Source organism: Lutra lutra, chromosome 5 (genome assembly GCF_902655055.1).
Source record: "Lutra lutra chromosome 5, mLutLut1.2, whole genome shotgun sequence".
NCBI classification, from domain to species: domain Eukaryota; kingdom Metazoa; phylum Chordata; class Mammalia; order Carnivora; family Mustelidae; genus Lutra; species Lutra lutra.
In genome coordinates this window covers 45,881,110-45,896,852 of record NC_062282.1, presented here as the reverse complement: position 1 = coordinate 45,896,852, position 15,743 = coordinate 45,881,110, and the positions used below count along the sequence as shown (strand labels likewise).

Sequence of the window (15,743 nt, the reverse complement as noted above, 5' to 3'; positions counted from 1 at the left end):
GTTTGGCTGAAATGACTTATTTGAGAGCGGTTTATGAATCAGGAATAGTGGTTATCATTAAAAATATACTAATCTTAGGTTCAGCAATGAGGAAATAACATAACCTCTAGAGCTCTGGCTTCAGAAATGGCACAAAAATGGAATGGACAAATATGAAAAGTAGGTAATGGATCCACAGTGATTTAATTCTTGGTGATATTTTCATCTTATGCAAATACCAAAAGAAAAAAAAAAAAAAAAAACCCTGGCTACTTGAAAGAAAAACAGGAACCAAAATATTTAGTGTTTGATCAAGCAAAAATCTTTCACACATCTGCTAAGAGAATTAAAACAAATATAGATGTTAAATAAAAGGCCCAGGTACCAAAGAGCAAAATTTAATGAAAGCCAGAACTGTTAAGTATGGATTCCTGTTGAGAAAATTGTCAATCTCTTTCAGAGTTTTCCCATTGCTCTATTTTTAAGAAAAGTGTAGTAAAAATACATAATACAAGTTAACTTTTTTCTTGCTATTGTTTTCCCTGTCACCCCTCCATTGATAAAAACCTTCTTCCTCTGGAGTCTTGGACCCCACACAACATAGACCCTCATTGTTAGCTTAGATGGTCTCTCCCTCTCAGATCATGTTACTGGTGAGCTCAGTGGCTGGAGAGGCATTTTACCAAAGGCAAAAGGTCTTTGAAGCATGTTGATAGTAATAAGGTTATTTCCAACTCCTCTGAAATGCACTCCCTAATGGTGGGTCATATCAGATTCTGCAGTGGTAGGCTACGAGCTGAAAAAAATCTGGTGGGAGGGCAGGGGATGGGGAGGACATCAGCTGGCAGTAGTGAAAGGTAAAAATCCATCTTGATGGTCCTGCTTCACATACCATGCCCACACTGACACGTGAGAGACTGGACAGCACTTGAGTTGAAAGAGTGAAGAGTTTGATTTGGGGATGGTTCTTTGCTACAGCTGCTATTAGGAGAATGGGAGACACATAGAGATGGTGGGTGTCCACTGAGAGAGTCCACAGATGAAGCCAGTCATGCTGTACCTACTTGTTGGTAGGCTTCCAAACCTTTAGTTCGTCAGTTGCTAATAATAACCCCTAGCAGAGAAGACTGGATAGAAGTAGGGGGTAAGGAAACAAGCCAGAACATGGTCATCAATAAAAGCTAAAGACACATGGCACACACTGAATCATGCACCTAGGAGAGTGGCTGCTGGACAGCTGGAAGCCAATTGCACCAAGAATGAGAGCTGGGATCTCCAAGAAAGCTATGTGCCAGGAACCCCGCTCCCAACTAAAGTTGCAGTCAGCCTGGGCTTCTCTCCACGTACCCTGTGATTTCTCCAATCTTGCTTTAGTTTAGTTTTATAGTCACAATCATGGGCATATTGAGTCTGGTATTGGACTAATACATCCTCATTCTGTCTTAGCCAGAGGGAAGGTCAGCCTTCTTAGAAGTTGGGGTCAGTGATCTTAAGGTCCCCCAATGTCATTATCAACTTCATTCATCTTCCTGTCTTCCTTAAAGTTACTCATCCTTGGGCATTTTACTTTCTAAACTGACAGAATATTACCTGGCCACATGCTAAAACACTTTCGAATGGACATGAAAATCCATATTCTCCAGGTTAGCAAAACCCTAAGAGACCTAATTTGGTCTCTGAATCCTAGGACAGGGCACACCATGAAAAGTACTCTTGCTTATGGGCTTGCATGATGCTTTCTCTTCCAAAATTCTTCCATCCTTTATTTGTACTTAGTTTGCATAGCATTTCCTCCCATATCAAAAGCTCTGAAGAGAGGGTTTACTCCACAGTGGGGTTCCTGCTCAGATGTCAAGCAAATGAAAAGTGAAAATCATGGACAGTATCTCCCTGGCTTTCAGCTATTTCCAAGGCCGTACTCGGTTCAGGAGGCCAATTCAGCTAGCAGAGTGCCTTTGGACTTGAGCATAGCAGAAAGACATACTTCTCAGCTCTGAGGTTGACTCTGTGAAGACAGCATACCATCCCATCTAAGGCCTGTGGGATGGCTGTTACACATTAAAGGAAGCTTTCTCTCAGCCTCCAGCAATAACTTCTTGTGTCCTCCTCTGACTGCACATCTGCCTTTGTCCTCTCCACCACCCTTGGTCTGAACTGCTTCTCATCCGTGTCCTCAGCTATATCAGGGCCTAGGAAGTGCCCTTCCTGGGGAAGGCAGTCCACTCCTTCAGCAGTATGCATCCTCATCCATGGCTTGCGGTTGAGGAACGGAGGGTAACTTAGAGAGCTCCAGTGGTGAATTAGTTTGAAGGTTGCTTTTTTCCTTTTGCTTGCTTGTATGGTAGAATGAATCTTTAATCTCCAATCTGAAAACCGAAGAGACGTGGGGAGGGAGTTGGGAGTAAGAAGCCAGGAGGAGGAAGGGGCCTAACAGAACCTGCAAACCATGGATATTAGTAAGAAAAAAAATATCACACACAATAAGACATATTAACAACCGAATAAAAGAAAACAGTCCAGTTTCCTCATTAATGTTCCCGTGACTCCGTTTCAGAGACACGGGCCTATTAGCGTTATTCTCCCCCCATTGCAGAGCAGTGTTGTTGGTCATCCTCACTTAGCAAACGGAAAAGTGTGAAAGAACATCAAAAAAGGAAAAGGGACGGCAAAATTTTTCAATTCTTCAGGAAATTCTGTTGAATCATCTTCCTTGTGGTCATGGTGGTTGGTGGCGGTTGCGTTTCATTTTATTGTTTTTGGCACTGAAGGGTTTGGGATGGAACTGGGGGAGCTTGAGCGTGCTCCCCAAGGGGTCTCCATCTGCTCCAGTTACAATCCCGTGGCTCCCAAGGGCATCCCTGAACTGTGGCTCATGCAGGGAATTGACTGCATGGACTTGGGGAAGTCGTGGCTGACTACCCGGCCATTTTCTCCACTCCCGCCACCGCTGGCTCCTGCCCCACTGTTACGTGGGAGCGTCGATGTCCGTATGGCTTCATTGATGGATTGCTGTGGGATCAAACAGAAACCCTTTTCAGGAGGACCGGGGGTTCTTCCCCAGGTCCTTGGCAGTGATTGGCAAGGAGAATGAGTCAATGATGGCCTTAAAATCTCACCCCACCTCTCCTCCCCATCCGCCTTTTCTCCTTATCTTGAATGCTAACCTTGGCTTCCCACAAAGTCCCAAAACTGATGAGTGGCTCTGGAGGAGTCTAATCTCCTTTCTGGATCTCTTGTTCTCTCTGTGCAATGAGGTGTGTTGGACTGGGTGGTCACTAAGATCCTTTCTAGCTCTTATATTCTATGATTTCTAAAGATGGACTATGTCCATGGTAGTATTAAAGATAATAAATGTTGCAATATTACCAAGTGGAAAAGTTGAGAAAACTTGGGATTTTAGTTTTGGTTCTGACATCAACTAGTTGTATGACCTTGCATATATCTCCTTACCTCTCTAGACTTTTAAATCTCCATGTTTGTAAAATGTGATTATCTATGCATCTGCAGAATTTTATTAGCAAGACCAGTGCTACTGCATGAAAAATTATTTGAAATTTTTTTTAAAGGAGTGTGTTATTGTTGTTAAACTTTAAAACTACCTCTGATTTACTTCAGGAAAAATCCTATTCTACCTCTAGTAGCGTGTGTAATGGGAATGGAGGATTTATTTGACTAATATTCAAAATGTAATTGGAAAGAAGCATGGGCTAAAGGAAAGAATACATTCCAAAGATCATTATCTGCATGTCAGCTGTTTCCCCAGCAGCACGTATAATCTGACTTCCAGACTGACACATCAAATCAGTGCTGCTAAGCTTGGGATTTCCAGAATATTAGAATTCTAGATCTGAAAAGGACTTCAGTGATCAGCCTGGGATCAGACGGGTGACAGTGGAATATTCAAGACCACAACCTGGAATTAGAACCATATATTATTAGATAAGAGGAAGGGTTCTGTTCTGAGTTCCTTTGGAGAAAGAAGCTTCATGACATGAAATCCAAACCCTTCTCTCTTCCTGTCATTTCTGATCTCCCATTAAGTGATACCATAGAATTTTTGAAGTGGGGGTTGGTTTCTTGGGAATCAACATAAAGAATTATCTATGAGTTGAGAGTTTTCTGAGACCAATCCCACTGATCCTTCAAGCTAATTTGGTTCTCACCTCCTTCTTGAAGACGTTCTAGGTTGTATTAGCAAGTATTTGGCCCCTCGCCCCCTCCCAGCCTCGGTGCTCCTACATTATACATGCTTTTATAATGGTTCTGCTTCTGCTGATGTAGGTTTTGTCTTCTTTAAGAGAGCTCTCTGGAAGAAGGCAAGGTTCATTTCTTCCTATTCCCTAACAGTCTCCTATAGTGTCCAGTATATAGATGTTTAATAGATATTTTAAATTTGTCTTTAAAAAGCCAAACACCTAGGACCCTTCTCAAAAAGTTTATGTGCTTTCTCCTTTGCATATTGCCATGATTCTAGCCATCAGAGAAGTCAGTCAATCTCTGGTGGCCAGACAGACTTAAACAGCAGTTTGACCTAATTTTTGTTTCTACTGTACTGTGCTGAGAGTCTCCTCTTACTACCGGCAGTTCTGATAATGTGTTTAAGGGTTCTTTTTGAAATTCCTGATTCAGACAGATTTGCCTCAAAGGATGCTCTGCCCATACTGGCTCTGCCTTCTCAAACCTCCAGTCTTGATTTATTTACATTCTGTTTTCATTGTCCTCCACTCAAGAGGAAGTATGACCTTGATTGCATTCTTCTAAGTGAAGGCCAAATAAATACGACTGTGATGCTTTATGGGGGAAAGGTGGAAAGAAAATCCAAGGAATTAATGGTTACTGGTTCTCACTTGTGTGTGAGGGAAGTATGGAACCTTCTGTGGATTGGCCTGGAATGTTTATCTTCTATGATTTTTTTTCTGCCACATCCCTTTATTAGAAAATAAAGTTTAAATTCACACAGATCACCTTGGGCTTTGTTTTTCAAAAGGTCTCATATATTCCCATAATATTCCATTGCATTTGGTGGTATTTGATGAATTTATCTTAAAGGAGAAGATTGGTGGCAGATCAGTATTGGTCTGATATAACTTAGCCGGGCATGTAGCTAAAACTCTCCAAACTCATACCACTCAGAAGTGGTTTTCCAGGAAGCTGAGGGCTTCTCTGTGGTCAATGATTCCATCCTCCCATCGACAATGAGTGCTACCTTCTTACTGGCTTCCTTTCTAATACATTTATGGGATCTTAGGAGAAGAGATGAATAGAGTCAGAACTTGGGAGTGGAAAGCAATGCTAAGAATGACTAGATCATTAATTCCCAGATTTGACTGCACATTGGAGTTCTCTAGGGAGTTCTGGGGGAAACACATTGATGTCCGAGACATACCCTCCAAGGTGCTGACTTACTAAGTGTAGTGTATGGCCTGAACATCTGATTTTTGAAAACTCTTCAGATAATTCTAATATGTAAGCAAGATTGATATTTATATCCTTCACTCTACAGAGAAACTGAGGACTTATGATTGACTGGTTAAAGGTTAGAGTTATCTGTCCACTAAAGTCAAAGCGGATGACATCCTAACTGTGCCCCCTGTAGCTAAGCTGTCATAGGTTCATATCATTCTTCCCCTTGCTTCTGCGAAATACAGTTCTCCCTTGTCCATCCTTGATGTACTAGCCATTCTTAAAGTTCATCTTTATAGTATGTTTGAAGCTGATGCTCAGGGAGAAAAGTGTGAGTGAAAAGTCCAACCTCAAAGTCCCCCAAGTTGCCTCTTCAGAGACTCATTTTTCTGTGATTATGTCCTAACTTTTCAACCACTTGCTTTTCTAAGAAAAGTCTCCCCACCGCTGTCCATCCTAGAACACCCTAATGAGAGCTCAGACCTCAGTGATGACCTCCTACTAGCACGTGTGCTACGAGCCAGAGTGACCGCCCGGTGCGGAGGATGCACCCCGCATTCCGAGTCTCCCAGCTGGTTGATGATTCCAGGGAAGCGTGCAAACCTCAGCTGCTGTGGCTTAACCACAGCTCGTGTCATACACGCACTTAGCTTCTACAAGGAGCTAAGTGGGCAGTAATACAGACCCTGGTTATCTTTGATATCAGCTAAGGACTCAGTTCTGGTCTTTTTCCCCAGGTGGAGGAGAGGCACTGAGGATCTGAGACTTCAGTCTGGACTGTGTCTTGGGTTGTGTATTTTTGCTACTATATGACCATTCAGATTCTGCTCAATGAAAAAGTTGTCTGAAGTCCCTCCCTGAGTCCCCAACTCTCATGTTCTTCCCACAGTCTTCCTGGGCCCTGGTCATCCTGGACTTCTTCCCATTTCTGGGCAAAAGTTGTAGTCTTTCGGTCTCTGATACACGTGCATCCTTTGCAGGCAACTCTTTCCTCCTGGTTAATTCCTTCCACATTTCAACTCTGCTAGACATCAGTTTCTCAGGGGAACCCCTGTGATCTGTCCCAACCCTCATTCCCTGATCAGGACTTGACAGCACCAGCATTTTTGTTCAAACCCTCATTGAACATGTAAATGTATACATATTTTTTCTGTCTTCCCATCACACTTGTAGTTTCCTGAGAACAGAAGCTATGTCTGTTTTGCTCCTGACTGTGTCCCCAGTGCTGAGCAATGCCTAGCATACAGTGGTGCTCAGTAAGTCTGTGTGGAAGGAATGCCTCCAGGGTGCCTTCCCACTCTGCCTGTGACACCTGCTGTGTGTCTTGCTTGTGTGACATGTCAAAAGGGAAAGGGACTCAACAATACACAAGCAAAAGATGACCTATAATGGATGGCCTCAACAACTACATGAGGAAAACCTAAGGATAGGGCTGCGTCTTATTTGTCTATCCACTGTGACCACTGCTGGAGGAGACACATAGTAGGTGCTCACAATGATCTGTTCCTGCGTTGGAAGTCTAATTCTGTTTGTCCAGCTGCCAGCTTGTGTGACCTTCCTAGGACAAGCTCCTTAGCTTCTCTGAACCCCTATTTCTTCATCTATAGAACTGCAAGCACAACATGTTACCAGGCTAATAAAACTGTATATAGGGGCATCTAGGTGGCTCAGTGGGTTAAAGCCTCTGCCTTCATCTCAGGTCATGATCCCAGAGTCCTGGGATCGAGCCCCACATGGGGCCCTCTGCTCAGTGGGAAGCCTGCTTCCCCCTCTCTCTCTGCCTCCCTCTTTGCCTACTTGTGATCTCTGTCTGTCAAATAAATAAATACATAAATAAAATCTTTAACAAATGTATATAAAGCACTCTGAACATGGAAGTTACTAAAAACATGTCTTCTTCCCGACTTTTCCTCCTTCTTCCCCTTTTCTACCCCCTTCCTTTCTTTTTTCTCTCTTCCATGCACAGCGAGGAAGGGCTCCCTAACTACTGTTGAGAAATTAGGGGTTGGCCCTGAACTATGTTTAGAGGCTCAAAGCCTTAAAGTTGGCCAAACACTGTGATCAAGGAAAGGAATAAGAGGGAAGGTTCTTTTTTTTTTTTTTAAACCTTTGTTATTAACTGTTTTATTTTATTATTTTTTTTTCTTTTTTCAGTGTTCCAAGATTCATTTTTTGTGCAAGGTTCTGACTAAAGGCCCATGACACTGTTAACAGGACCCTTTGTGTGAGGTGGAGGCCCCATGTCTGTAAAGAGTTAACTGCCTCTGGGTAAGGCTAATCACAGAATAATAAAGAAAATTGCAAAGCTGTGAAGTCTGAGAGGCAGGTAGATGGTATTTTACTTTTCTCCTTTGGATAAGAGAGAAGTTGATGGAGCTTCAAAAATGAAGGGTTGGGTTGATCAATAAAGACAGTAGAAGTATCTTTTCTGCAGTTGGAAGACTAAAAATTCTATTAGGAGCCTTGGTGAATTGGGCAGAAATTGTGCCAACCACTGGAATTAACTATAAAAGATCATGGCGGAAGACCTTGGATGAATGATTCTAAGAGATCCTGGCATTGGTTTCTGAGAAATTCAACATCTTTGTGAAGGGAAGGGTACCAATGTCCCCAAGAAGTTATGACCTGACTCAGTGGCCTCCTCTAAGTATTGTCTTAACCTGAATGTTGTGACTTCGGTGGTAAAAGTCATCTGTCTAGTTTTAAGAGGATCCTAGTCTTAAGCCACCCTGGTACCATTACCTGACACCGACCATGATTAGTGGGACATGGTAATCCCATAGAAAGGGCCAGAAGTCCAGGCACTTCCTGCTTGGTGGATGCCTGCTCTCATCAGATTTTATGAGCACAGATGGAGCCAGAATCAGCTTGGATGATGTTGTCTGTGCTTTCAGGCTGGGTGGTCTTGATGGTTGTATTTGCTTATTCAGATAGCAGCTCTCCCCGATGAATCACCTCAGCCTTCAGATTTTCTCTTTAGGGTACGATTCCACATTAATTTTACTAATAGTTACCCTATGTGTGTGGGATGTCCAAAGAGAAATTAGACACAGCTTCTTACCTTCAGGAACTTACAAACTATATAGATCAAAAAACCTAGGACCTGTAAGTAGGGGCAATAAAAGAAGTCTTAAAAAGACTGTGCTGGTCATTAATAGGAAATATTATAAATCCTAGTTATCATTGTTAGTATTGTTATTTACTGAGAGCTTATCATGACTCAGGCATTTTGCCAACCCCTTTATATTTTTCAAAGAAAGCTCACACCAATTTTAGGAGATATGTATTGCCACTAGCCCCATTTTACAGAAAATGAGGCTCAGAGAGCTATTGGAACTTGTCCCAGATGACACAGTTAACAAATGAAGCAGGCAGGGTTTATGCTCAGACACTCAGTCTCTAGAGTCCGTGCTTCAGACCACCACATGCACTGTGCTCTAGGGAAGCAGTGAGGAGGAGATCCTGCACTGTGGACTGGGCCAATCCTGGGTCCTTGGTTTGGGTCACAGTTCATGTGGAAGGTTTTAGAGGGTTGTAAAGATTGTAGCTCACCTGGCTCTTTCTCTGTTCCACTCTTTTCCTCCAGAGTGGCCTTTCCTCACTTTGGAGGGTAAGATATGAGAATATTTAGGTTGAGGTTTTAGATGGAATGGGCAAAGAAATCTTTGTTTAGGTTCTAGGAGACCTCGTTGTGTTTGCCAAGCTTCTTGGAGATCTACCCTGGGTTTAGAATTTGAGGCCCATGCTTTTGCTCTGCTTTGTCCTTTTTGAGAAGACCTGGTAGTGGGTGAGCTGGTCAAGGGCAGGAATGTGGTGTTCCTAGGTCCCCTGGTTAAATACCATCATACTACATCCCTTAATTGTTCCTTGTTATTGTATCTTAGTTAAATTGCGTTTTAAATGGGCCCTGTGGGCAGAAGATGGAGAGAGAGATTAGCCTGCATTAAGGCACATGGGTGGGAAGCATGAGGTGGGTGACTGGAGTGCATAGTATGTAAGGAAAGCAGATTGTTGGGGAGGGGAAAGTAGGGTGGAGCCATGATGTGGAAATGCTGAATGCCAGGACAGAAGGTCTGAATGGCAGGACATAAGGCCTTCCTCCTCCAACTCCTACTCTCTGTGTACAGAACTGAATACAGAGTTTCCAAACAGGGGAAGCAAGTGTCCAGCCATGTCTTCTCCAAGAGTGACCCTGGAGATATGTGTAGGGCTCTTGCCCCAAGGCAGGGAGAGGCTAGGCAGGAGGCTGTAGTCGTGACTCCGCAGTAGGTGTACTGAGCTTCTGTGGACTTCTTAGGGCCGATTCTAGGAGAGCAAATCCTACCAGTGAATCTTCCTAGTCTAGTCAAGCCAACGTCACAGCCCTAGGGGTACATTGCTCAGAGTGACTGTGTTTTCTCTCTACCTTTGTTGGTCTGAGTCCCACTCATCTTTCCTTGTAATTTTTGCCTCATCCCGGAAGCCTTCTCTAATTCCCTCCTCTGTATTCCTATCGACCTTCCTATTTATAAGTTGCTTCACTGAGTAATTCTTCTGTGTGGTTTTTTTGTTGAAAGTACCGATGGTCACAGATCACATCTCAGTCCTGTCTCATCGTGATGTCTTGCTCATGGTGTTGCTCACATAATTCACACTTGCAGAAATATATTCTTATTGAAGCTAAATGAGGAAGTGTGAGGGGTCTTGAAGACCTTTTTTCCTAAACTCCCTTTGAGGACTGGAATCTCTATCCTCCCCAAGGGTTACTCTTCCTCTACTTGTACACCTCCTGTGTTGGGATGCTTGCTATTTAGTGGGACAGTCCCTCCCATTTTGTGGTGGCTCTGAAAGAAAAGTAGATCTCACTGTGTTAACATCTGTTCTCCATAGCTTTTAGTCATTAGTTCTTGTCGTACACTTTGGGACCCCCTAGAACTCGTCTATTTTTTTCTACCTGAAAAGTCTTCATATTTTTATAGACAGGTCTCATATCCTCCCTAATTTTTCTCTTCTCTGGTTATATGCCTTCAACTATATTTGATGTGGTTTGGGGTCATCTAGCTAATTTGCTTAATCTTTGCCAAAATCTGTATCATAGTACAGTGGCTAAGAAAAGGCCTAATTCACCAAGCATAGCAAGATTATCTGTCTTGCAGAAGGTAGATACCTCTTCCCCTATTTTGGCAGCTATACTTCTATTAATGCAACCTCAGGGAGAATCTACTTCTGTTGCAGCCACTCTTGCCTCACGCTGTGTTGACTGTCCACTTGGACTCCTAAGTTTTAAACTCACCTCCCCATCTCTGGCAGATGCAGTGGTTTCCCAGACCTGACACATCCCATCTTCCTTCCTTTCTCATAAGCTGTCCCCTTTCTTGTCACCTTCCTCATCACAGATTCTGCTCCTTGCCTCAACCTCCTGTCGCTCCCCACCCTTTCTAGTACGGGGACTCCCAGGAAACCCAGTGATATCACAGAATGGGGTAGGAAAAAGGCCTGGGGAGACGATGCCACCTTCATCCTCTTGGATTCACTACGGGATTTGTAGCAGAACTCGATTAAGGCAACCAGCATGGCTAGTCCAAGTCCCCCGATCAGGATGTAGAACACGCCTGCCACATTGCTGAGGCTCAGGGCGCTCGTCTTGTCCTAGGAAGAGGAGGAGGGAAGGGGGGAGGGGAAAGAGCAAAGTGAGCCAGAAGCCTAGAGAGTATCTAAGCAACAGCATTTGTACACACAGACACTCAACCCCATCACCCTTTTTAACCTTCAAAATAATCGGAGAGACTTTTTATTCATTGACAGAGAACTGAATACCCCTAGGAAAAGTGTGTGTGTGTGTGTGTAACAATATCCCAGAGCATCCCTGATTATGTTTAATTTATAATTACATTTCCCTCCCTCCTCAGTGCCTGTTCTGGGGCAGGAGACACCACAAATTCAGGGCAGATTCTGTAAAAATCTGCATTCTTTAGCTTATTACCCTATTCTTTCAGACAACGTGTGCCTTCCTTATCAGCTCAGTTCCTGTCCCCAAGCCTTCTGTTGTGCAAAGCTTCAGCTTTGCCTGTTGTTTATGTCTCCGAGTGTTTTTCTGAGTTGGCTCTTAAAATGAACTTTTCCCTAGACGTACCTTTAATTTCAATTTAATAAGGCAGTCGTCCCCCACATAATAAAGACCAATCAATATATACCTTTAACTTACTGATCTGAGGTCTGTCTAAGGACAAAGGAAACTGGGGGGCTTGGAACAGTAAAATGTCCCTGAGATAGAAAAATGGCTCTGTAAAATCCTAATAATTATGCTTAATTGGTGTCATTTTTCTGTTGGAAGTGTTTGCTAAAAGACACTGTAGGCAGAAGCAGGTATCTGAATTTAGAAATCTCTGTTCCCTCTGGTAAAAGATCTTGCACTTGTTCTGGATGAGCAGAATCGTGGAACAGAAGAGTGTTTAATTCCTAGGGCTGGGGAACAACTTCCCATCTCCAGGAGTTGGTGGACAGAGCTCACTTTGTGGAGCCTGAGAAAGACCATCAATCTGCTGAGACTGTCCCTGCATTCTGTCTCCTCCAGTTGGGTTCAAAACTGGGGGACTGAGGGGATTGGGGACTGTTCCCAAGTGGTAAGAACAACTGAAGGAAACTGGTGGTCATGGAGGGAGTACCAGCTCAGAGAGTGGGGAGACCACTCAGTAACATTCTTGACACGGGCAAGTGAACATCTTTAATTTATATCTTTAACTCTTGGAAGAATACTCATCCTCAGATGTCATGGTGGCACTAACATCTTTGCTTATATTGTTTGCAGGTACAACAATTTTCTCATTGAATTAAAATAAAATGCACACCTCCACTGGCACAGATACCCGCCATGGTTGGTTAGTTGGTGGCACAGGATAGGATATAGCTTTTAGGTCTCTGCATGGGCTCTTTTTCAGGTGAGGAGGGAGGCGAGTCACACAAAGGGTGAACAGTCTTGCCCCAGGGACTCCTTTGACATCTGCCTATTAGAATCTGGACATGTGAAAAGGGTTTTGTTAATGACTAAGTCAGTGGGCTCTCCCCTAGTTCTACTTGGTGCATTGTACAGGATTCAGCAGGGCTGGGCTTGGGGACCACAGCTGGCAAATAGCAGCATGCCTTCTCACCCCAGAAGCAGCCTTGGCTAGCAGAGCTGTAGGATTATCTAAAGCACACCCCTTTGGTGGCTTCCTGTATTGCTAAAGCAGATGGCTCTTGAATATAGGTTACACTTGGCAAGGCATATCCTGGCTTGGGAAGCAATGGAAATGATTATTCCAAGGGGTAAAATTTCTCCTGCTCTGGTATAATGGCCTGATAAGGGATATGTGCAAAAATGAGTTTGGTCCTAGGTTCAAGAGTTGGTGGAACAAGTAAATTCCCACTTGGCGTTATTTTTCAGAACACAAAATGTCTGTTTGTTTTTCAGGAAGTCTGTCATTCTGCTTCTGGAGAGTCATGCTTCAGAGTCCTTGGAGGATTTATGGTTAGTAGAAGTTCTAATAAAATTCTTCTGCATGGAACAAAAGAAATAATAATAATAAAAAAAAACAACCACCAGGCTCTTCTGTGTGGACAGGGCTAGCGATGTGGTGGGGAGGCATGTTAATGCATCACCAGTTCACTCCTTAAAAAAGAGTAGTAGATAGTGAGGCTCCGAGGGAGTGGATGGGGAACAGGCTTGGGGGAGGGTGGTACACAAAAAGCTAGGAGGAGAGAAATGAAGTCCTTCACATGCTGATCAGCCTTTCAGTAACTGTAGTGCAACTTGTTTCCTTGGTCACCAACACTGTTTCTGTTTTCTTCCTCATGGTCTTTTCAAGGTTGAGGATTGGTTGAGGATTGCCTTCCAGGATAACGGAGTGGTAGGCATTTTTTTGTTTTGTTTTGTTACTATCTTCAAGAAACCCCTAAGAGGGCATCTACCTCCTTGACCATAGATGGTGGGATGTCTATTTCGGGTACGCCTGGGAAGGAAGCAGTCAGATCTTCATATGAAAGTAGGGAGAGGGGCATATTCTATGTAACCATTGAAGAAGAAACATCCAGTGACCAAGTATCTCACTATGTCTGAGGTGGAGAGCATCCTTCACTTCTGAAGGTCTCTGGACCATAGAGGTGGCAATATACGTGTGTTGGGGGACACATCCCATACAAACAAAGAGGGCAGCCAGATGGTATGGGGACAGCCACCTCTTGCAGGACACACAGTGCCAAAATAATTCTTTAGTGGTAGGGATGAGGGAAGACCTCTGGAATCAAGGGGGCACATGGACCCTATCACTACCAATATCAGAAAGCACACTTGGATGCAGCTTAACTGTCTAAAGCTGCTGTACTCTGATAGGGCGGGGAAAGAGATGCTAGGGTTGCTCTCTTCTTAACTCACATAGTTGAGGAGTTTACTTTTAGGCAAGGTTTTATGGTTTCCCTTATGTGTGCTATTTGCTTTTTGATAATGCTAACTTTGATTTTTTTCAAAAGGGGCCTAAGGCCATGGTCTACTGTTCAGTAGGTATTACTGACTCTCTTGGACTCACTCTCAGAATATGATGGGCTATCTAGGGGCAGGGTTACACATCCATTTAAGTACCAGAGCTCTGATTCCTCCCCCGGCCCATAGCGTCCATATAAGAGGACATGTATCCTCATGGACTTGTGTTCATGTTTCCTGGGCAAACAGCAAGCTTCCCAGCTGTGACAAGGGAGAGGGGAAAGATAGAACCTGAGTCTTCTGGGCACCCTTCTGGAGGATGCCATTCTCCTCCCATCCCATAACAGCTGTGCTCCCAAAAGCCAGGCAGCTTGTTGGTGGGAGTAAAAAAGTCACAACTTGTCTTCTGCCAGGAGGGAGAGAAAAGAGTGACAGCACTGAGAAGAATGACAGGTGAAAAGAAAAACAAAAAAAAAATCCATCTTTCAGAATTGTTGGGCTAGTCATCTTGGTGATGACCACCCCTTGCCCAGTCTGTCCCTCTTAACCTGTTGTGTTGAATTGCAGCCTCCCCCATATGGAAGGGAGATGTTTTCTTTTTCACATTTTTTCTTGCTCTTCCCACATAATGGGGGACTGTCCCAGGCTCCCTCTGTGTTTCTGAGCCAATTTCCCTTCCAAGATTGTGGGGCTGGCCTGAGTCAGAGGTTTGAGCCAGGCATGAGCAGGAGAGACTTGAAGTAGGAAGTTCCAGGGAGAAGCCAAGGCTTTTGGCTGTAGGACCAGCCCCTCCCACGGAGACTGGTGCAGTCCATCATGCAGGCCTGCTGAATCTGGACCAAGCTTCAGGTTTCTCAAACTGCTTCCATTCCTCCTTACCTTCCTGTTAAGATTGAGAACTCTTACAAAGCAAAGGCTACAGCTCCTTCTCTCTTTCCATTCTATTGTAGGGATTGCACACATTTTCTGATGTCTGTATAGCTGGACTTTTAGGGGCTGCCTGCAAATGTTTCACATGCTGAATCTGTGACCTCACTTGCCTTTCGGGGCCATGAGAAAAGTCCAGCCCATTTTCTATCTACCAGCCTTTCTGCTCTAATAGACTTTCACTTGTGTTTTCCCAGAACTTAGATTTTTAGCCTATGAGCGGTTTTCCTGAGGGCTGGTGATTTCCTAGGAATACAGACTCAGTGGTTGGCTAGGTACACTCACTAGCCACGACCAAATTTGGAAGTGATGGGAAGGTGGATTTGATTCAGCTAAAGGAAGACATTTTGATTCAACAGAACTGTCCAAAGGTGCCATACCCTGCCATGGACGGTGGCGAGCACATCAAACATGGATGTATTCAGAAAGAAACTGATGAGGTCCCTTAAGGGATTTGAGCACTGGACAGAGAGTTAGATGGAGTGACCTCTGACATGTGCCCCAACCCCAAGAGATCTGAGGAATCTAAGGAGTTCCTAGAGGGCCTGGGACCATGCCATTTACAAATTTTCCCCAGAGACTAACCTCTTTAGGGGGTGTAAAAAGGGAACTCAGTGCTAATTGGCAACTTCTGCTGTTCCATTTCCAATCTAGGCCAGTTCCCTAGCCCAAGTATTTTCCCCAAGAACAACACAGGATGAGAATTGGCCCATTGTCCTAATAATTGGCAAGGCAAATGCTGGGAAAGTAAGAGTGTGGGGGCGGCTCTTCTCAGCAGTGTGTGCTCAGGGACCGGCTGCTGTACAATGCACCGCAGAACATCCTGAGTCGAAACAAATCTCAAGGAGACAGTATGGGTCGTGGAGGGGAGCCCATGGGCTAGCTGAGGCCAAGGCCTCTTCCAGAGTGGGAGGAATTTTCCAAAACAGAGGCACTAGTCTGTGAGTAAAGTGGGCATCCCCATAGGAGGCCTTCACTGTGAGCAGAATATCTGTCTGGA

General features: G+C 44.1%; 1 protein-coding gene across 4 annotated transcripts in view; it reads right to left on the bottom strand.

Moving 5' to 3' along the window:
- Positions 1-361: 361 nt before the first annotated feature.
- The window catches only part of GRIA1 (glutamate ionotropic receptor AMPA type subunit 1), a 309,387-nt gene continuing 294,005 nt past the window's right edge, over positions 362-15,743 (bottom strand). For 3 of the 4 annotated variants that reach the window (XM_047730840.1, XM_047730839.1, XM_047730842.1), the window contains 2 exons: positions 10,876-11,010; positions 362-3,009 (listed from right to left, as the gene is read on the bottom strand). In XM_047730840.1, the coding sequence (XP_047586796.1) occupies positions 2,809-3,009; positions 10,876-11,010 (336 nt within the window). In that variant the 3' untranslated portion in view covers positions 362-2,808. The remainder of the gene's footprint in view (positions 3,010-10,875; positions 11,011-15,743) is intronic. The other variant, XM_047730841.1, reaches the window with a different exon arrangement.